Here is a 22,379-nt window from a genome sequence, read left to right on the forward strand (position 1 = left end):
AGTGTAGGCCTTGGGGGTAAATACACCCGGTTTGAGTGTTCCTTTAAGCCTATGCCGATCCCACATGGTTGGAGCATTCTCGCAAAACAGCGTGACCCTGACTGGTCTCCTTATGATCTTACCTAGTGAGAGTGACCTGACTTGCTAGTGTGTGGTTTGTCTTGTCATGTACTTATAGGCGTCCGACGAGATTTTTCACTGACATGGTACCACATTGCATATAGGATTGAGTCTTAGTGTATATGTTGCATAACGCTTGTGTATTGATCGATATCGATTGACTTGGTGATATTGTATTTTGATCCTTGAGTACGTAAATGAATGAGACCGTGTTGTGTTGCGATGTGATGTTGGACAACAAAGTGATGAAATGATGTGAACTATGTTTAAATAAGTTTTTTTTTATATGATATTTATAACTACATGTTATCTTGTTTATCTCCATTAGTAGGAATGTGATAACTCATTCCCTGTGTGTTGTTTGTGTTTGGATCTTGTGATGATTTTGAACTTTGTGTTCGGGGGAACAAATGACTAGGTGAATTGCTTTAAGAAACCTTGTGTTGAAGGACGTCGGGACACAATGCTCTGATAGGATGTGACATTAGAGTATAGGTTTCTATATTAATTGTATGAAGTCTTAGACGACCTTGTTTGAGCCGAGATAATTTTATTATTTATTTGGACAAGTTTGAATATGATATAAAAGAAAGTGAATGTGAGTCTTTTACCCTTTTGAAAAGCTTGTATTTAAATGTATTAAAAAAAACTTTTAATTGATTCTGATTTCTTTTCCTTTTATTAGTACATATATGTATGGGGTATAGGGTATCACACGCTGCATCACCACCACCGTCGATTGCCACCACCGTGCCGTCCATCCACTCCTCCCTTTCTTATAAATTGATTGAATACCAGAAAAAATCAATTAAAGTGAAGAACAATACCTTCATTCAAAACAAAAATCCAAATTAAAAACCAGATCTTGGGCTTGTTGGGAAACCACCACCACCGCGCCACCACCGTCGACCACGCTGCACCACCACCGCCGTCGACCGCCACCACCGCGTCATCCAACCACTCCTCCCCTTCTTATAAATTGATCAAATACCAAAAAAAATCAATTAAAGTGAAGAGAAATACCTTCATTCAAAACATAAATCCAAATTAAAAACCAGATCTTGGGCTTGTTGGGAGAATTGTTTCTTGCGTTCACCTTCATTGGTTTTCACGCGACCCTTCAAATTGAACGCATGAACCTTTGTGTTGCTAACCTACTTCATGTGTGATCTTCGTCCAAGCAACCAAATCCCTAAACCATGTGGAGCTACTTCGAATCGAAAGGGATTCCCTAAACCAAGTCACTTTCTTGCAATTTTCCCCTAACTTCCATGAGGTGAGTTGTTTTCTGTTGGTGGCGTGGGGTGAGTTGTTTTCTGTTGGATAAGAGGAAGAAGGAGAAGGGAAAAAAGGGGAGAAGGGGTTGGACGGCATGGTGGTGGCGCAATGCAGTTGATGGTGGTGTTTTTCGTTGGAAAAAAGGAAGAAGGGGAGAAAGGGAAGAAGGTGATGACGTGTCGATGAAGATTCAGTGACAAGGCGTGATGACATGACACTCCGTCTGTCACGTCATCACTTAATGGATGTAGCCTGATGTTAGGTACTAAAATGAAACACAATTTTTTTAAGTATCTGGGAAGAAAAATGAATGTTAAGTAGTTTTTTTGAAAACAGACTATATATCAAGTATGAAAAATTTAATTAAACCTTTCTTTTTTCATATTAACACCTCCTTTCTCTTTTTATTTGGAGTGTTTTTTTTTTGTTTTTAACCATCTTATATCATTTAATTCTCCTTGACTATAAATTGAAGAGCCTTTTAAGTTGCAAAGTTTAAGCATGTTTCTTAGACAACAAGACAAGGTAGCTTGCAAGTAGTAATTTGTGTTGACACTCCTTGCAATAGAGACTTGCTGCATTGTTTTAATCTTTTTGCACAAAGCACTTAGACACATGGAAGATGTCATTTAGTTTATTTTCTATATCACATAATGCTTTTGCCACTTACCATCACCAAAATCACCTCATGTAAGTAATCCATGCATAATGGAAGCATTTTCATTTTCATTTTCAATTTTAAGATACCAAATAGTAAATTATAAATGCTAATTAGTGTTGTTGATACATTGGCTAAGAAGTAAAAGGATGATTTTTTTATTTATTAAAATGTTGTTAATACATATTTTTTCTGATTTACAATACATTATCAATGAGAATTTCATTAAAAAAATTATCGTAAATTTTTTAACCACCACTCTCAAGACACAATTTAACTGTTATACTCGTATGTGAGAAATAATATATTTAACAAAAAATATATATTTAATTTCTTGTGTGTAAAATTCTGGTAAATAACATCTCCATGTATGTCAAGTGAAATTAGTCGTCTATTACATTAGAAGACATCCGGATCTCTTTTACCCTAAAAAAAAATAAAAAAATACATGAAACGTATCTAGCAAGTCGCGCTAGTTGACTATAGAAGTCTCGGTATTCACTTTGTGTTTCTCTCACAAGTAACAACTGAACCAACATAAATACTGTATAAATCACTCTCACAAACAAAAACGCCTTAGCGGTTAATCGAAGTTCAAAACTTCAAATGACGGAGCAAACCAAGCTGAGCGTGCTCTGCAGCCTCTTCACGTGGACACAGCGGAGCAAGTCTGCGGCGAAGAAGCGCGCCAAGTTCCGCAAGTTCCTCGACGCCTTCTGCACCGACCACAACTTCTTCCCCGCCGTCCGCCTCCTTCTCCCGAACCTCGACCGCGAGCGCGGCTCCTACGGCCTCAAGGAGTCCGTCCTCGCCACCTCCCTCATCGACGCCCTCGGCATCTCCCGCGACTCCCCCGACGCCCTCCGCCTCCTCAATTGGCGCAAGGGCGGCGCCGCCACCGGCCCCACCGCCGGCAATTTCGCCCTCGTTGCCTCCGAGGTGACGAAATCACAAACGGCGCCGTTTAGTCTGTTTTAGTTAGGGTTGTGTGGTGTGTGGAAAATGAAATGTTGTTATTTGATACAGGTGCTGCAGCGTAGGCAGGGGACGGCTTCGGGTGGATTGACGATAAGGGAGCTGAATGAGTTGCTTGACCGGTTGGCTTCCGCTGAAAACAGGTGCATTGGGGTTTTTTTTTTTTTTTTTTGTTTATAGTTCTACACTTGATTGTTGTATTCGCATTTTTAGTTACTACGTGATGTTGGTGGGGGAAAGTTTGCGAAATGTTGAGAAATGGGAAAATGATCCTTGAAGTTGATGAGGAATGTTTTGATTGACGTAAGGAATTTTTTTTTTTTGATGCTGCGAGAAATTCTCTTTTTGTGGTTATGGGCATTATTGAGGTTTGTGAAAAGTCTGATCACTGGCAACTAGAGGAGTTTTTGGAACATGCTTGGATATCTTAGAGTGTGTTTGGTTTGCAGTTGGCAAGCCTTAAATGTCCGTTCAACGGAGAAGTTACAAATTGTTACTTCTCATTTTTGTGCATTGGAAAGTGGGAATTTCCGTTTGAAATGATGCAAATGGTTTCCAAACACACTTAATCACTGGCAATGCAATAATTCTTAAACGTGTCAATGGGTCTTTGACATAAGAGGAAGACTTGGGTCTGTTTGGAAAAGCTTATTAGCAACTTATTTGGACTTATCTTATGACATCATAAATACGCCATAAGTACTAGTGTTTTGGAGAGTTTATGAAAATAACTATGATATGTCTGTAGGTTGTTTTCAGCTTATTTCTATAAGCTCTTCAAAATAGCTTATGAAAGCAACTTACAAACTTATATAAAAATATTTTAACTGTGTTCTCTTTGATTATAAAAACAACTTGTACATAAGTGGTTACATGATAAGTACTTATTTACTAAGTGCTTGATTAAGGCTCTATTTGGATAAATTTATCCATAGGCACTTATATGAGAAAAAAAATAAGAAGGTAAAATGAATTGAGATTCTTCTATAAGCTAAAATCAACTTATGCACTTCAACTTTTGAAGAAGTTAAATGAAAGAATTTCTATAAAAGTTAAATGTATAAGTTGATTTTAGCTTCTAGGATAAGCTCATTTTATTTTATTTTCTTATGTTCTTTTCCTATAATTACTTATTTTCTTCAAGCAGGGGCTTTACAATCTTATGCTTGGGCCACCCCTGGCTCCCTGGCCTGCCATTCAAAAATGAAAAATAAAAGAAAAATCTGGTCTTGGTTACAGTGCGCTTGGTCTTTTTTTTACGTTAGAATTTGAATTATGAAATCAATGTTATTTTTTTATTCCAAGGGACTATATATATTTATACCAGATTCTGTTATTTACCAAAATGTGTAGGTTCTTAACAGCATGCAGATGGGATTGAATAATATTGTTTACACTTTTATGGTGTGTCATTGTTTACTGGTCAGTGTTTTAGTAGCTTCCCCGTTTTGTAAACCTTTTATTATTGTTAGTGCGCAAAACTTGAAAATACTTTGCTGTGTATATTGAACCAGAAGACCTTATCTCCACGTTGTTGTCTAATATGTTGCTATTATGTTTTAAGTTTTATACATTGAATTGGTGATGTTAGAATATTCTAATGGTTCTTAACATTTGGCTTCACCATTCTCTATGATCTTTTTTTATTTAATGTGATTCTTAATGGTGTGATCATTGTTACAGGGCTGAGAAAATTTTGGTTCTTTCTACCCTTATCCAAAAGACAAATGCACAGGAAATGAAGTGGATTATCATGATAATCCTGAAAGGTGTTTTTCTTTTACACCAGCAAATTGATTTAATAAGACTTAAATGAGCTTTGAGCCTATAACTAAATTTTGTTACAGATCTAAAGCTGGGAATTAGTGAAAAAAGCATTTTTCATGAATTCCATCCTGATGCAGAAGACTTGTTTAATGTTACTTGTGACTTAAAATTAGTATGTGAAAAGCTAAGGGATCGGAATCAACGTCATAAGCGGCAGGTTAGTTGTGATTTAGTAAAATAATTTTGGAACTCTATACAGCCTTCAATGATGGCAATCATTATCTTCTTTATTCTTTCAACTTGGGCTCTAAATGAGCCTAGCTAGTGCTGAACATTAGCATTCTGGGTATGGTGTTCTTATTAAGGGCTTTGTCATGTCATGTGAACTTTAATGGTTGACTAGAAGATAAGTCTCTCCAAGGCCCACAGGTAACATGCACATGAAACAAGCTTGATGCATATGACTTATATGCTGCACTAGCTTGAGGGGGAGGGTTAATATTATGTGAATTAGTTGGTATTAGTTGTTATATTTTGTGCTTACAATAGTAAATAGTATATGTATTTGTTGTAAAAAGATATGTCAGTCCCTATATTAAGGGATTTGGTTTTGTGTTGTTTTCAATATGAATCCATGAGGTTGAGAGGATTTGTCAAGCCATTCCTAATTATCAAAGTTCTGAAGAATTGCAATGGAAAATGAAGATTGAAATATAAATGAAAATTCTTATTTGCATATTGCTTGTTAATATGCTTTGTATAATCAATCTTAAATCTTCTTCTCTTCTGTAGGATATTGAAGTTGGAAAAGCTGTGCGCCCCCAATTAGCTAAGAGAGTTGCTAATGCAACTGAAGCATGGAAGAAGGTTTGCTTTGCTAAGCCTTTTATTCAGTCACTTATGCCCCTCCAAGTCATTGGTCAATCTTATTCCTTTCCATGGCTGTGACATGGAGATGGAGAACATATTACAATGTTTAGGATTTGAAGCCGCTGGTGGGACCTCCCTCACCTGAAGTGGCATGCTAGTTGATCATTAGGTTCTAAGGCAGTGTCCGTCATCCATCCTTATCTTATCTGTACAGAGCAATTTTTTTTTAAAAATTTCTTTCTGTTTTGTTTTCTGCGTTTCTCTCAATGCCTATTATATTAATTATATATTTTGCTATAAATATTAATTATTTTTTTGCTTTAATGGTATTACTTCCTTTAGTAAAGGAAAACTTGTCTAATAAATGCCAAGACACAAACGATTAGAAAAGCCCTTAATAAAAGGCTCAAGGCAGGGTGACCCCCTTGCACCTTTACTTTTCAATATAGTAGTGGAAGGCCTTACAGGTTTGATGAGGACAGCCATTTCTAAGAATATGTTCAGCAGCTATCAAGTGGGAAGTCAAAAGGAGGATGTTAATATTCTCCAATATGCAGATGACACACTGTTTTTTGGGGCTGCAACTACGGATAATGTTAGAGTCCTAAAATCTATACTGAGGTGTTTTGAGATGGTTTCTGGCCTCAAGATAAATTATGCTAAAAGTCACTTCGGTTGCATAGGAAAATCAGAGGGTTGGTGTAGGGATGCAGCTCAATTTCTTAACTATAGCCAGCTGGATATTCCTTTCTCTTATCTTGGAATTCCAGTAGGGACGAGTTCTAAAAGCTGGAGTGTGTGGCAGCCTATCATCAGGAAGTTTGAGGCCAAGCTTGCAAAATGGAAGCAAAGATGTCTCTCTATGGGTGGTAGAATAACCCTCATTAACTCTGTTTTAACAGCTTTACCCATTTACCTGTTGTCTTTTTTTAGAATCCCTAAAAAAGTGGTGCACAAGATAGTCTCTATTCAGAGAAATTTTCTTTGGGGTGGTGGTATTGAGGCCAACAAGATCCCTTGGGTCAATTGGGACACAGTCTGTCTTCCTAAGAACAAAGGGGGGTTAGGGATTAAAGACTTGATCAAATTTAATGAGGCTTTGCTTGGCAAATGGGGTTGGGAATTGGTGAATAATCAGAACCAGCTTTGGGCAAGAATCTTATTGTCCAAATATGGTGGCTGGAATGCTTTGCTCTCTGGCAGAAACAGTGGAGACCTCTCTCACTGGTGGAAGGACCTAGAGACTGTTTTTCAGCAGCAGGATAGCAATAGTATCAACAATAACTTGAGATGGAAGGTGGGTAATGGGGTCAAAATCAGGTTTTGGAAGGATAAGTGGAGGGACGATGACTTAACCCTCCAAGACAAATATCCCACTCTGTATCAAATGAGTACTCAGCAGAATTCTCCAATCAACTTAATGGGCCACTTCGTTGAAGATAGATGGGATTGGAAGATAAATTGGAGGAGAAACTTCTTTGATCATCAAATTGATATGGTAGCAGCATTCATGGCTGAGATTGATGATGTCCACATCCATCGTTCAAGTATGGATATTCTAACTTGGAGGGATGATCCTAGTGGTTCTTACTCCACAAAGTCAGTTTACAATCTCTTGAAGGACGTTGGCAATATTGTTACTGAAGACAGTGCATCCAAGATTATTTGGAATCTGAAAATTCCTCCAAGAGCAATTGCTTTCTCATGGAGATTATTCAAAAACAGATTACCTACTAAGGCTAATCTGAGAAGGAGAATGTCGGCCATGTCATGTTCACTTGCACCAAAACTAGGAGTCTATGGTGGGAGGCTTTGAGATGGGCCAATAGAGTGGGCCCTTTTCCCATTGAGCCTAAAAATCACTTCATGCAATTCTCTCATTGGAATAGGAAAAGTAATATAGACAAGAGATGGGAGGTTTTATGGATAGCTCTATCCATGACTATTTGGAAGCATAGAAATAGCTTGGTTTTCAATAACCACAACCCCGAAAAAGTCATGGATGAAGCTTTATTCCATACTTGGTCTTGGTTAAAATGTATGGAGAAAGACTTTCAAACTCAGTTCAACCATTGGTCTACTAACTTGAAGGAAGAACTATCTTAGAGGGGGGTTTTTGACCTATTTTGTTTTCAGCTCCTGTGTTTTTGTCTTCTCTAGTTGGGTTTGGCAGATCATTGCCTCTGTAACTTCTTGTTCTGTATTTCAGTACACCTAGTACTGAATATTATTTCTAATACAATATCGATTTTTGCTGTGTAAAAAAAAAAAAACTAACCTTGGAGCTTATCACTGTTCAATCTTTCAATGCTGCAAAGCATCTTCATTTCCACTGGTTCTTCAAACTTCATCTGAGCCATTGCTGATTTTGTCTTCTCTTGCTCTTCATTGATGATAAACTCTATGCAAAGGGGTGCAGTCTGTCACTACTTTGATGGCATTGCTCCTCTTTACACATCAAGCATCATAGGTTTTCTCCTCCTTGGCAAATTAATCGGTGAAATTCTGTCATGAAATATCATTTTATCCTCCAACCTAAAGAAAAAACTTGTTTAACCGAAATCAGCCTTTGCAGGTCCTGATTTTCAGCTTGGAGCATAGGACAAATATTTGAACTTCCTATACTGTGAATTTGTTCAGATATTTTGAGGGATCTTCTTAGGGATTTTATCTTTCTCTTTAACAGTTTATTTGTCCCCTTATTTGATTAGTGTTAGGAGTCTAAACCTGATTCCTAGTATACATAGAGGTTTGTGATTTCACTGTTGTATCACATTGTTATATACCATATCAATCTAAGAAGAATATCATTGAATGCTTTCTTTATTTTTCTCCTTCCGTACCTAAACCCTATAATTTCAACATCAGTGACAACTGACCACCTGCTCCAACCTAAACTGTGGTCAAGGATTATGCATGTTTCTGTAAGGTGATTTTCAACACCGGACTTAAGGACTTCACCAATCATATTTAAAACTATTTAATAGTTAATGGGATAATACATGATTTCATGCATAGTGAATTCATTAGTTTGGCATTTATTACTTACTTTTCCTTTTTGTACATTTCTGCTTTTGTTTAGCTTCATGGGAAGGATGTGGTTGTTGAGTGCAAATTTGATGGTGACCGCATTCAAATTCATAAAAATGGAACTGAAATACATTTCTTCTCAAGGCAAGTGCGTATGTGTGTTTTATATCTAAATGTATTTTATCTAAATGTGTGTTATTTCTTAGCTTGAAACCATAAGAATGCTTGGTGAATTGTTTTGTATTTATATAATAACTTATACATTGATGAAGCATCATAATGTAACACAATATGGGTTCCTCTTTGTTTTTCCTTGGGTTTTCCATTTGCCTTGGTATTTCTGAAAATGTTATGTTATGCTATTTATTTCTTGTAGATTTTTTTCCCTAAAGATAGATATTCTATTGTTTACTTTTTTCATCATTGCAGGAACTTTATCGATCATTCTGAATATGCACATGCGATGTCAGAAATCATAATACAAAATGTTCTTGTTGATAGGTGAACATTTATAGTGTTTCATGTATTGCAATTTTGTTTATTTCAAATAATTTCTATCCCACTTGTTTATTCTTCTTGATGTGAAGGGTGCCTGCAACTATAACTTGGAGGGGCTGTTTGATATAATTTATATATAACAATAGTAGTGTATGTATGTTTCTGAAATAGCTTATGTATTTTTCTTTTGGGTCCTTGTTATCTTTCTTAGGTGCATCCTTGATGGTGAAATGTTGGTGTGGGACACATCCTTGAAACGTTTTGCTGAGTTTGGCTCAAACCAGGAAATAGGCACGTACTTTAATATGGCTTGATCACAGTAAATCTATAATTTTCTGTAACACTACCATTTAATATTTTCTGTTCTTGGCAGCCAAGGCAGCAAGAGATGGTCTTGATAGTGATAGACAGGTTATCCATTTTGAATCTTTTCTTCTTTTTTTACGAGAAACTATCAAGTTCAATTTTAACCTTTTCTAGGTCCTTTCTTGATGCAGTTATGCTGTATCCTTGTATTTGAACATTTCAACTATTAATTCCAGCTATCATGAAATTTGATATGGTTTTGGTTTCAACGGAAGAATGAATATCTAATTCTGTAGGTGATGACGATTTTCTAATGCAAGAAAAATTTATATATGATATACCTTGACTTGAAAGTGGCTAGATGTTGCATTTGATATCCTTTATTTTGGAGATACTAGTTTGATTCACCAAACTTTGAAGGAACGACATGAGATTTTGTGTAAAATTGTAAGGCCAGTGAAGGGTCGTTTGGAAATTTTGGTACCTAATGCTGGTATCAACAGTCATATTTCTTCTGGTAAGATTTTCTCATGTGCAATTTGTCTTGTCTTGTGTATGTCAAGGAATTTCCCAACAGTTCTTTCACTTCAATCCAACTTTCATGATTTCAGATTGGTGATGTGGCTTGAGTTGATTTTTTTTGGACCATATAAATGAAGTTTATATTCTGAGTAGGGGTGCTCATGGTTTGGGTATTTACATAACTAACCATAATAAGTGGGTATTATAACTATAACTAGTTATTTTTTTTTTGAACGGCCAAAAATAACTTTATAAATATGATAAAAATAGTACCAGAAGTACTACAAGGAAACAAAGGAGATACTATCTCCTGAAACATGAAAGCATAACCAGCAAAACATCAACCCAACAAAGAAAACTACATAGCCCAACCCTACAGACCACACACTAGGTAAAGGCCAAAGACATAGATGAGGACCATTGGTGAAAAGGAACATTAAAATCCTTTTCCCACCCTCTCAGCCATGACCAGGTGAGAAAGATTACATTATCCACCAGCTTAGAGATGACAAAAGGCTGATTATTAAAAATCATGTCATTTCTGAGGTTCCATATAGATCTTGTGGCTGCTATCCACCAAATCTTTCACCTTCTGTTGGTATCCCTCGAACCAGCCAAGGAAAAGTGCTGAAGAAAGTTGTCCATAGGCCTACAGTGAATAACTCTATCTTCCTTGACCCAGGAGTTAAATTCCCACCACAAAGGCATAACTTTTTGACAATTGAAAAAGAGGTGAGAGGCAGATTCGACTTGGCTTTGGCAGAAGGGGCAGAGATCATTTTCAATGTCAACTTGCCTCCTAATTAGGTTTTCCTTAGACGGTAACCTATCCCAAAGTAATCTCCAAGAAAAATCTATGGTGTGGATTGCAACCTAACTCTGTGATACCATAATAGAGTTTGATAAACTCTGATTTCTCGTTGATCAAGAAAAAGAAAGACAAGTTATAAAAGGATAGATAACAGCTTAAAAACAACAGATAACAAAATACACAAAGTAAAAATACTAGACGGAGTAAGTATACTCTAAAAGTTTCAGTCCTTGTCATTCATTGCATATATACCTGGTGGTGACCATACTGTTACCAATATTTTCAAAGGGATAAGATCATTGTTAAATGGCAGCGCCATAGGCTGTAATGGCATGTTTATAACACTACAGTAGATTTACCTCACTTAAGTGTGTTCTATTTCTGTTCCAGTTGCTAAAAGAATCTTGACTAAGATGGTTTGGTTATGTGAGGAGCCAAGAGAAGCCTAAGAGTGGTTGGTAAGATGAGGATAGCTCAATAGAGGTAGAGGAAGGGCAAGAAAAACTCCAAGGGAAAACATTAAAGAAAGTTTAAGATATGAATGACCTTTTTGAAGATTTGGTTTTCAACAGAACATGATGTCTTTTGGATCTACATTACTGAAAAGGTTTTTGTTGCCGTAGTAGTCCTGCTCTTGATGAATTTCCAATTTGAAAAATGAAAACAGTGAAAAGGAAACACTTCATCATCTGTTTTTTATATTGTTTTAGTTGTTTTTTTTATGGAATTCAATGTTTGGCATTTTTGGTGAATATTAGGTGTACTTAGGTGCTTGGACCAATTTTTTATGTTCAGTTTAGTGGTATTTGTAGATTGGTAGAAGTAAAGCTAATTTTTTGAGACTATATGCAACCTATGCTACACTTTGGTGCATTTGGTTGGAAAGTAACTGCTTTATCTTTAAGGGGTCTCTTTGGATCAGTAGTTGATTTGGGACTACGCATTTGGCTTTCTATTTGGTGTAAAGCACTTATCATTTTACGATGATTTCCATGAGTTATTGAGCAGCTTTGCTCCATTGAGATTTTTCATTGTTCTTTAAATTTTTTACTTTTCTGTTAAGGAGGGACCTTAATCCACTGGGCTCTTTGTAATTATCTTCTCTTCATCTTTAGTAAATTTCTTCTTTTTACCCAATAAAAAGAAAGAGTGGTGTAAAGGAAGATAACTGGTAACATCCATGTAAAATTCTATTCGGAAAGCCAAAATTTGTGGGAATCTTACAAAGGGATAAAAAGGAAACAATTTTGTCTGTGTTCAAGTGTCATGATGAGGATGGCATGAACTAATCAAGTTTGCTGAATGGAAATGATTACACTTTCTCTGGCCATCTCCTCTGTCTTGCTATTTGTTGCAATGTCACGTCATTTCAAATCATCAATATATTTTTGTTATTATGGATGTGCAGTTTTTAATCTTGTGTGTGCATCAACATTTCTTCTGGAAATACGCATATCTTTGATACTATTTCTTTTTATAAATATCCTCATTTATTAATTTTCACATGATTTTCTATTTATTGATTCAATGACTTAACATATGCTCATATTATTTATGATTTTTGTGCTGTTATACAGGTGAACCTTGTTGGTCATTTATTGCTCATAATGTGGATGAAGTTGAGAGATTTTTTAAAGAAACCATTGAAAATAGGTTAGTAAAACCCTTGATTTATTTTGGTTAATTTTTCCAACTAAGCTATTGGTGGATATTTAAAGCAGCAATCTGTAAGTTTTTTAACTGACTTGTCCAAAGACAAAGACTGATACACTTGATAGCTATTTTTATATGTCGAGCTAAATGAAACAAGCCTTCAGTATAAGAAAGGAGCATGCCATGAACCAACTATACCAAAAACTTTAGATGTTAGGTGAAGATACATGAATGATTTTATATTAATTATCTAACACTCCCCTTCATTCTCACCAAACAAAACTCCATTGCTCTGAGTTTTCTCAATTCTTTTTTTGAAGATTATTATGGAAGACCATAGCTAATATATATAGTGAGAACTCTTGTTGCTATGAGAAATAAGAATTATAAATCTGGACAATTAAATCATATTTGAATGTTCAAGATTAAAAGATAAATGCACATAATTTTTTTTAAGTGGTCGTGTGTCTACTAAGTTTTAATCCCAACCATCTATGTATGGTTCTATGATCCAAATTTATAGTTCTCATTTTTCACACACACACACACATATAGTTGCAATTAAAGATATTAACATCATAAATGAGCCTCCACCTTAGATACTTGTGTTTAAGAGATCAGTGGTGTCTCAAGTCTCAACTTTTGATTCTCAAAAACTTTTGGTTCCTCCTTCTCCCTTCTCATCTTTTATTTCTATTTCAACAATCCTAACTAACTCCCTCTGTTAGTTGCCCAGTTATTAGGCCATTGCACAATTTTACTATTTCAAAGGCTATGATCCTCTACTTTTGTTTTGTTCCTCCTTACATTTAACCTCTTAATAGGTCTTAGTGTATCATGTTATGCATTTCTTTCCTTCCTTTTTTTAGAGATGAGGGAATTGTTTTAAAAGACCACAGCTCCAAATGGGAACCTAGTGATCGTAGTGGAAAGTGGCTAAAATTGAAGCCTGAATACATTCAAGCTGGCTCTGATCTGGACGTACTTATCATTGGTATATGATTTATGTTCTTAAATTTATACATCCTAAAGCAGTTTGTTTAACATGGCTATTTTGACTTTGCTGTTTTTTACTATTTGTAGGTGGCTACTATGGCTCTGGACGACGTGGAGGAGAGGTTTGGTCATTTTCCCACTGCATTTGACCTTTTAACAAATTATTCCTTTGTTCTTCTAATGAACTTGTAGCGGCATGCTTTTCTTTTCAGGTTGCTCAATTCTTGGTTGGCCTTGCTGAGCGTCCATCCCCAAATACGCACCCTAAGCAGTATAAACGTGTCAAGAATTTTTTATCATTTTGGTTCCTATGAATATGTCAAATTTTGATTTTGATCCCTTGCCATTTAAAACTGACCAATTTTAGTCCCTGTTGTTGACATGATTAAGTGATGTGGCAATCTAATTGCTATGTGTCTTGTATACTCTATATGGCATTAAATCATTGACCGGCTCTCCGTCATGTCCCACGTCTCAACCTCTTATATTAGCCTTCTAATAGTTTCAACTTTCATTTCAATTTCTGCACTAAAAATGAAAATTCTTTCGATATTGCAAACATGTGGTAAGTAATATACTTGGGTTACACTAAATTAGTTTGGTATGCTTACCCACACACATCTGGAATATAACTGAACTGTGCATTGAATTTGATAAATCTTTGCAAATTTTCTGTTTGTTTCATTTTGTTCCGGTTCTGTTTGTTTCATAATGTAAAGTTGAGATACTTAAAACTAGCTTGTTTTCACTTATATGCATAGCTATCTATACATTGCTCCATTAATCAGGTTCTTCTTTATATTGCAGATTTATCTCCTTTTGCAGAGTTGGTACTGGACTCTCTGATGATGAGCTTGATGCTGTAGTGACCAAACTTAAACCTTACTTCAGGTAAGTTATATTGTTTTGATGAGATAATATTGCGTATTGTTTTTCCCTGTGTGTTTAAATTGCTTGCATTTTCTGGTGATGAAACGAAACAAAATTAATGGTATACCATAATTTATTAAATATCTTGAACTTCTCTGCCTCTTTCTCTCTCAGAAAGTATGAATATCCAAAGAAGAGGCCACCAAGTTTTTATCAAGTAACTAATCATTCAAAAGAAAGACCTGACGTGTGGGTTGATAGCCCTGAGAAGTAAGTATTTTCGCCTTAATTATGAACTCGTCAGTATATGTCACTTGTATTTTCTACGTTGATCAATATTTACCCTTCTCTTCATGCAGATCAATTATTCTGTCTATAACCAGTGATATTCGAACTATAGAATCTGAGGTATGTCCTTGCAAATGCAGTGTGTTTATCTTTAAGTGGATGCACGATCCAGAAATGCATCAAAGGGGGGGCTGAAATTTTTTTTTACACAATAATTTAAATATCTAACTTCTAGTAAATAATTATTTAGTAAATTAAAAGTTCCAGTGATAAAATCTACTAGTAGAGAAAAATTAAGCAAACATCAACTCAATACTATATTTTCTATCAATATTGCTCTTCTTTTTATTTTTCTCCTCTTCTCAAGTATACACAAAGGATCTTGGGGGGGAGGCCCCTGCTTGCCCCCCCCACCCCCTTAATCCATCCCAGAGTGGAAGGATTGCTGTCTACATAATCTTTCTTGTCTTTGTCTTATGAACTGCACTGTTTTCTGAATGATTTTATTTACAGGTATTTTCTGCACCTTACAGTCTCAGATTTCCTAGGATTGACAGGGTGAGATATGACAAAGCTTGGTATGAATGCCTTGATGTTCAATGTAAGGGATTTGCAAAATAGGATTTTGTATCTTCATTGATGATGTTGCTGTAAAATTGATTCCTTTCTTTTTCTCCCTTTACAGCATTTATAGAACTGGTACATTCTAGCAACGGTACCACACAGAGGGATACAGAATATGGCAGCAAACAGGACAGTAAACCAAAACGATCGAAATCCTCCACTAGGGGAGAAAAGAAAAATTTGTCCATTGTTCCTTCTCATTTAATTCAAACTGATGTTTCCAGCATTAAGGGGGGCTCCTTAATATTTTCAAATATGATGTTCTGTATCCTGAAGAATCTTGTTAGCTACTATTTGATAAAACTGAGTGATGAAGTGTTTGAGGAGGTGAGAAAGTGTTTGAGAAGACAAGAAAATTGAGAGAAAAGACTGATATTATTACTAGATTGAAAAGTTAATCTGAGTTGGTTATATTGAGAGGTATATATAGACCTCTGAAACTTTACACTAGCAGCAACAGAATCTAACTAACAACAAAGGCTAACTGAATTAACTAACAAACTAACTGAACTAACTAATCTGTTATCAGATGTCTAATGCTAGAGAAGTGCTGTTAGCAAAGGCTAACAGCCCTTTCAAGTACACAAAATTACAAAACTGTTTATACAGTTATGCAACACATGCTCTAATATTCTAATATCGCCCCTCAAACTCAAGGGGAAGAGTTTTCAGAAGAAAGACTCTTCACATTGAGTTTGTCTCTGAGTATCTCAAATCTTGCTGAAATGTTTTGTGATTCTCCAGTTACATGAAAGCTGGCTCCTGAATCTGGAATCCAGTTTGCAGCACCATTCCCATGAAAGGAGGAATTAGTAAGCATAGCACTGGGTTAATTGGGAGCTGATACAGCAAGCTTAGAATTAGGATTGACCCAGGTATTGGAAGATCTGATAGAACCAGAAGAGTAAGGAATTGCTTGGAGTGTGACAGGATCAAAGAAGGTGAGTGATTCATGAGGTTGAAAGCTCATGTCAGACTGAAAATGGCACACATTGACAGTGTGACCATACTTGAGGCAGATTTGACATTGAAAGTTGGCAAATCTGCCATTACCTTGTCCTCTACCGGAACCACCACCATTGCGTTTGGCATCATGATTAGAAGGACCACTACGACCACTGTCACAGCCAAAAGATCCTCTAGAACCACCAAAATCACCATATTTATAGGAATTCGAGTGTGAATAATCTTGAGTGCAGTTCAGCGATGGAGAGCTTAACATTTGAGCTTCTTTATAGTAACGAACCAGACATGTTTCATGGCCATAAAGCAAGGCCTCAATTTCAGCTATTGATGGAGTGCATTTCTTGCTTTCAATTACAGAGATTACCGGTGCATAATCTGATAGGATCCCTTCAAGCAATGCATAAACATATTCCTCGTGTTGCACCAGAACTCCAACTCCAGCAAGTTCATCAACATAACTTTTGATTTTCTGCAAATATTCCTTGATAGATTTTCCTTCAAGTGAAACCGCACGCATTGCGGTTCTCAATTGTCTAGCATGAGATTTGGTGTGCAAGCAGAAATACTCATGGATCTTGTCCCAAACCTGATACGAATGATTCGAGCCCAGCACGTGTGACAAGACTGATTTTGAGAATGTGGACTGCAGCCAAACAAGAAGTGTTTGATCCTGAACTTCCCAAGCTTCATACTCAGGATTCACGCGATCTGCAATACTATCATCCTCCGTGAGATGGTGAGGCGGAATGACAGGATTGACGACAAAACACTGCAATTTATGCGCCTTGATCACTGGTTCTACATGCTGTTGCCAGTGAAAGTAGTTTGAATCATCGAACTTCTCGGCAATGGTGTTTGGGAACGACTGGGATACAGGATTCAAAGGTGCGGATGCCATGGATACACAGATCTTGAATGATAACTACAAAGGATAGGCTCTCGATACCATATTTGATAAAACTGAGTGATAAAGTGTTTAAGAAGGTGAGAAAATTGAGAGAAAAGACTGATATTATTACTAGACTGAAAAGTTAATCTGAGTTGGTTACAATGAGAGGTATATATAGACCTCTGAACCTTTACACTGGCAGTAACATAATCTAACTAACTAACAGCAAAGGCGAACTGAATTAACTAACAGACTAACTGAATTAACTAACAAACTAACAGACTAACTGAACTAACTGATCTGTCATCAGATATCTAATGCTAGAGAAGTGCTGTTAGCAAAAGCTAACAGCCCTTACAAGTACACAAAATTACAAAACTGTTTATACAGTTATACAACACATGCTCTAATAGCTACCAATTACCTGTCCACTAACTAACTGCTATTTTTATATAGATTTTTGTTTTAAATTCTGCCTTTATACTTATTTCCTCGTGTTAAAGTTTGTGTATTAGTGTGCATGAAGGTTTTCTAGTCCTTTGTATTATCCTGTATGACATTGTGCAACTACCTTATTTTGTGCCACATAAATACATGGACCTGCACCCACATTCGTTACATTTTCCAAATTCCCTCTTCTGGTCCTTTTTTTTTTTTTTGAGTTGCATGTGCTTCTAGATGTTCATATTTTTCTTTTTCCACTCCACATTCACTGAAATGGTTGTGTCAACAGAAAGCAATTGTATATGCACAAAATGTGATGACAATCCCTTCAGGCTCCATTATACTTGTGCTCCTCTTAATAAAAGGGGGTCTTTAGTTGCCTTAAAATAGACTGAACACAATTCTTTCCATTACAAAAATATTTTATGTTACTTTACCCCTTTTCCTCATAATTTTTCTCAAGATTGACAGTGTAGCAGCATTAGAGAAATGATGATTGATCTTAAAATTATAGTTGCAATATAGTTTCCCTTGACATGCACAGATTTTGTTAATGTGCCTCTATCTCATTCTCTCGAGTCCTTGCACAAAATAATTGCTGAGAATGGGGGAACTTTTTCAATGAATTTGAATAACTCAGTCACGCATTGTGTTGCAGCAGACAGCAAGGGTTCTCTCTCTCTCTCTCTCTCTCTCTGTGTTTATGTATTTGTGCAAATGCTGTGCATGAAAAGTACAATTTCATTGGCTGAAGATCTAATAAAAGTCAGTTGTCTGTGTACTGTAGGGTTTAAATTTGAAGCAGCAAAGCGTCATGGTGATATCATTCATTATTCTTGGGTATTAGATTGCTATGATCAAAAGAAGCTTGTCTGCTTACAGCCTAAGTGAGTTATATGACTGAATATAAACTTATTTGAATCCTACAAAAGTTTTTCTGATTGTATATTGCTTTCAATGTTTCCTTTGAAAGGTACTTCCTTTTTCTATCTGAACTGACAAAGAAGAAGTTACAAGAAGAAATTGATGAGTTCTCAGACACTTACTACTTGGACCTTGATCTTGGAGTCATCAAGCAGGTAATAGCATTTGCTACTAGCTAGTTTCTATCTTGTCAAAATTTTGACTCTATTTATCTTAAAGTAAATATTCACATATTGAAATGTGAAGGAAACGAACCACCATGTTAATGTGAAAATTGGGGTGTGGTTTTCGGTTAAGTCAAGTGTTAGTTAATGCATTTTTCCCTTAGGGGGTGTTTGGTACAAGGTTTTTTTTTAGATTCCTGGGAATCTGAAGTTGGGAATGCTTGTTTTCCATGTTTGGTTTATTTTTTACAACATAATATTCACTGAAACAGTACTTTTCGGGAATTTTTTTAGCTGTTTCTCACAAAATTGTTCCCATGGGAGGTGAGAATCTAACTTTCTCGAGTTAAAAAAAGAGTTTTACTGCAGTATAAAAATACCACGTTACTCTTAGAGCATTTATTGTGGTAAATAATTAAAGTTTATGGTAAAAATACCATGTTACTCATTAATTCCTAGGAAACTTATATAAATATTTTCAGGAATATTTATCACCAACCAAACAGATTTTAGTCATTATTAGGAGTCATGATTCTCAAGATTCACTATTCCCGGGAATGAGAAAACTTCCCTTGTACCACATGCCCCTTTAGATTGTTGCACTTTTAAAAAAAAAAAAAAATTGTAGGAGCCAAGTGATAACTTCTTTTCCTTTGTGCGCTGTGGACCTTTGCCATATGATGGCTTGTTTACATCGTAACTAGTAACTACTTGATTGCTGTGATATATGTTTTTCTTTTTCCTTAGTTAGCAAAGTCAACTTAGGTTATGCCTCATTAAAGTGAGTTAACTTTCATTTATATCATCTTTTGCAGCTCTTAAGCAATATTGATAGGTCAGAAGATGTCAGCACTGTTGATCATTATAGGAAAAAATACTGCCCAAAGGATAAGTGGTCTTTCTTTTATGGATGCTCCATTTATTTCCACTCTGCAATACCTTCATTGTAAGATATAATGTTAAATCAAATCTATTTTTTTTAACTTCAGCACTAATACGAGATTTAGGATTTTGATGGTGGTCATTATTTTCACCAAGTTTGCTCCTTAGCTCTCTGATTATTCAATATTTTCATACAGGAAAAGTGATTGGCATTTTATATTGCAACTTGCTGTGAGGAGATTGAAGCTTGAAGTTCTCATGGGTGGTGGAAAAGTTACCTCTAATCTTACTTGTGCAACCCATTTAGTTGTCTTGCTTGTGCCAGGATATCAGACTGACTTTGAACAAATACAGAGTAGGTAAGTGATCTGTCCTATTGGCACCTTGTCAAGTGTTGCATCATCAACGACTTATGCAGTACAATTTGTTGATTACAGGATAGTTTTTGTTTCTCAATTTTCTGTTAGGTTTTTTCGGGGCATGTTTCTTCTTTATAAATGATAAAATAAAAACTAGACTAGAAAGGCAACTTTGATAGGAAAACAGTGAATCAATCAAGTCATCGGTTTGAACAATCCGAAAAACCAGACAAAGTAATAAAATATGGATATGCTATTGTACCCAAATATTCATCATCTGGACCTTTCGTAAATATGTTTCCAAAGATGAAAAAGGCCAAAAATAACATATGCATAAATTTGGCATTCTGTGTAAAATGGTGCTGGTATAGCTTGTTGATAGAGAGAAAAATAGATGCAAGAGACGCTGAAAGCCATGTGTGTTAACTGCACAACGAAGTCCATTTTATATATAGACCTAATGCAATAAATATTGGAAATCATATTCCTATTTACATGATACAATGGTTCTATAATTACAAAGATCTTAATTAAACAAGGAAACCTATCATCAAATATATAGAAGAATAAATCTTAAGGGCATTTAGGATACTCTAAAATATTTTAAGATATAAAAAAAGATATCATCAAATTTTCTAACATGTCTTATTGGTATTCAACTTTTCTCCCTTCCTTAAATATTCTATTTTGAGTTACGAACTGTAATTTTCAATGAGATTCTCCTTCTTAAATTTCTTCTCACTAAAAAAAGTGGTGAATTAAAACTTCATTTCCCAGCTTTGTTTAAAATCACTAGGTGAATGATAATGATTTGTTTATGTTATTTAATTGTGCCCTGACATACTCTCTCTGCCTCCCCCCCCCCCCCCAATCCTTTAACTTTCCTTTTTGGTCGGGAGGGGACGGGGTGACTTTGACTATGTAGTTTCACTTCAGTAAAAAGAAAAATTCTCCGAAGCAAGAGGTTGCATATAGTTAAATCCCAGTGGTTAGAAGATTGTTCTGACAGTTGCCAAAGATTACCAGAAGACTCCTACAGTTTGAAACCCTGGGGAATAGAAGAGACAACTGCTGAAGATTGGTAAGTTAATGCATGAAAAGCATTTAGATTCTGTGACTTTGGGGGATGACAATGTTGGAACCTTTTTTGAATCGAATTGCTTTAATATTGATATATTATATGTTCTTCTTGGGGAATTTGCACCAGTATACTACATAACAATTTTTCACTTCATTTTGATTAGCCCCTGATGTTTAAAATGGATGGGATTAGCTGTGGTTAAATGTAGGAGTGGTCCTATTCTATCAATATTTTCCTTGGCATTTGATGGTTTTTTGCTATCTGTTTTAGTGAACTGGAGTTGGGGTTAGAGGCTCATCAGAGTGGAGATAATGTAGAAGACCAAAATATTTCTTTCTCCGACAAGGGAATTCAACAGAGGAGTTCAAAAGCTGCAAGTGAAGACAGTATGGCTTTGGTATCTCAAGAGAAGGGTGGCAAAAGAAAAAGAGGAAGACCTGCAGGCAGTGGTATCAAAAAAGTAAAACAACCAGCTGTCAAACAAGCTCGAAGAGCACGACCACAAATTGCAAAAAAGCCTGCTAAAATATGTGAATATGAATCGTCAGATGAAAGTGATTCTCATGGCAAAAGACCAATTGAGCAGGAGATTGACACGAGAGCAGGAAGTCTTGATTTTTACAAGAAACGTTCAGAACCACAGGAGACTGAGAAACGGGAAAATGTCCAAGTTGCTGAGATTGAGAAAAATTCTGAACAAAATAAGTTAGACAAGCAAAAGGACTTGAATGACAATGAACGTGAAAGAATGTTGGTTCCTGAAATAGAAATGTCTGATAGGCACAATGAGCAAAACAATGAGGTGACTGAGAAATTAGAAATTTCAGCTGACCCCCTGCAAGCAATGTTATTTGACATGATTCCTAGCCTTGCCACCCAAAAAGTCGAGCAACCGATGAATCGAAGTGTTAGAGAAGAGAAGCTACCAGAAACCTCCAATGCAGAAGCAGAGCCTATGACTACAAAGAAAAAGAAAGTTAGCTACAAGGATGTTGCCAGTGAGCTGCTGAAGGACTGGTAGAGCATCGTCTTACAAATGTATTGCTAAGTTCTTAATATATAGGCCAGAATTTCTGTCAAACTAGTTGTTACCAAATCTTAAGTAAAGTTTTAATTGTCTTAGCTGGCAAATTTGATATCTGAACTTTATGTAGATCAAGAATGAAAGCCTTTAAAAATGATAAGTGTGAACTTATGAAACTAAAATTATATTTAAATCTAAATTTAAGAGATGCATTTATATATATATTTCAATTATGAAAGTCTATTTAATACGTCTTACTCTAATCTAAGATTCTTTTAGTAAATTTCCTATTCCTCCCTGTACGTAATTAAAATTCCTTTACATCCACGATGTTTACAGTCACATAGTGTATAGGTTACCAAACATTTAAAAACTAAAAT

The 22,379-nt window shown here is 35.8% G+C and overlaps 1 protein-coding gene across 2 annotated transcripts; it reads left to right on the plus strand.

The window, feature by feature from the left end:
- The first annotated feature begins 2,386 nt into the window (after positions 1–2,386).
- On the plus strand, positions 2,387–22,097 carry LOC100816002 (DNA ligase 4). 2 transcript variants are annotated; one of them, XM_003546387.4, is made up of 27 exons: positions 2,387–2,995; positions 3,083–3,174; positions 4,715–4,800; positions 4,879–5,015; positions 5,591–5,665; positions 8,751–8,842; positions 9,128–9,199; positions 9,408–9,487; positions 9,570–9,607; positions 9,694–9,700; positions 9,864–10,019; positions 12,413–12,488; positions 13,358–13,482; positions 13,572–13,606; positions 13,697–13,755; positions 14,292–14,375; positions 14,529–14,624; positions 14,714–14,762; positions 15,156–15,243; positions 15,328–15,531; positions 18,110–18,235; positions 18,353–18,452; positions 18,539–18,644; positions 19,469–19,599; positions 19,733–19,894; positions 20,820–20,975; positions 21,246–22,097. In XM_003546387.4, exons 1-27 carry the CDS (start codon positions 2,663–2,665, stop codon positions 21,994–21,996), a joined length of 3,516 nt encoding a protein of 1,171 aa, XP_003546435.1. In that variant the 5' UTR covers positions 2,387–2,662; the 3' UTR covers positions 21,997–22,097. The 2 variants fall into 2 exon arrangements, with proteins under 2 accessions (XP_003546435.1, XP_025981486.1); XM_026125701.2 differs by lacking the exons at positions 9,570–9,607; positions 9,694–9,700; positions 9,864–10,019.
- The last annotated feature ends 282 nt before the right edge of the window (positions 22,098–22,379 follow it).

The sequence above is a fragment of the Glycine max genome, chromosome 15 (assembly GCF_000004515.6).
Source record: "Glycine max cultivar Williams 82 chromosome 15, Glycine_max_v4.0, whole genome shotgun sequence".
In the NCBI taxonomy this organism is placed as follows: Eukaryota; Viridiplantae; Streptophyta; class Magnoliopsida; order Fabales; family Fabaceae; genus Glycine; species Glycine max.

Coding starts and splice junctions, on each gene's coding strand:
- LOC100816002 (XM_003546387.4), top strand. CDS start 2,663: ATGACGGAGCAAACCAAGCTGAGCGTGCTCTGCAGCCTCTTCACGTGG. Junction 3,175..4,714: donor TTGGCTTCCGCTGAAAACAG/GTGCATTGGGGT, acceptor TCATTGTTACAG/GGCTGAGAAAATTTTGGTTC. Junction 8,843..9,127: donor GAAATACATTTCTTCTCAAG/GCAAGTGCGTAT, acceptor TCATCATTGCAG/GAACTTTATCGATCATTCTG.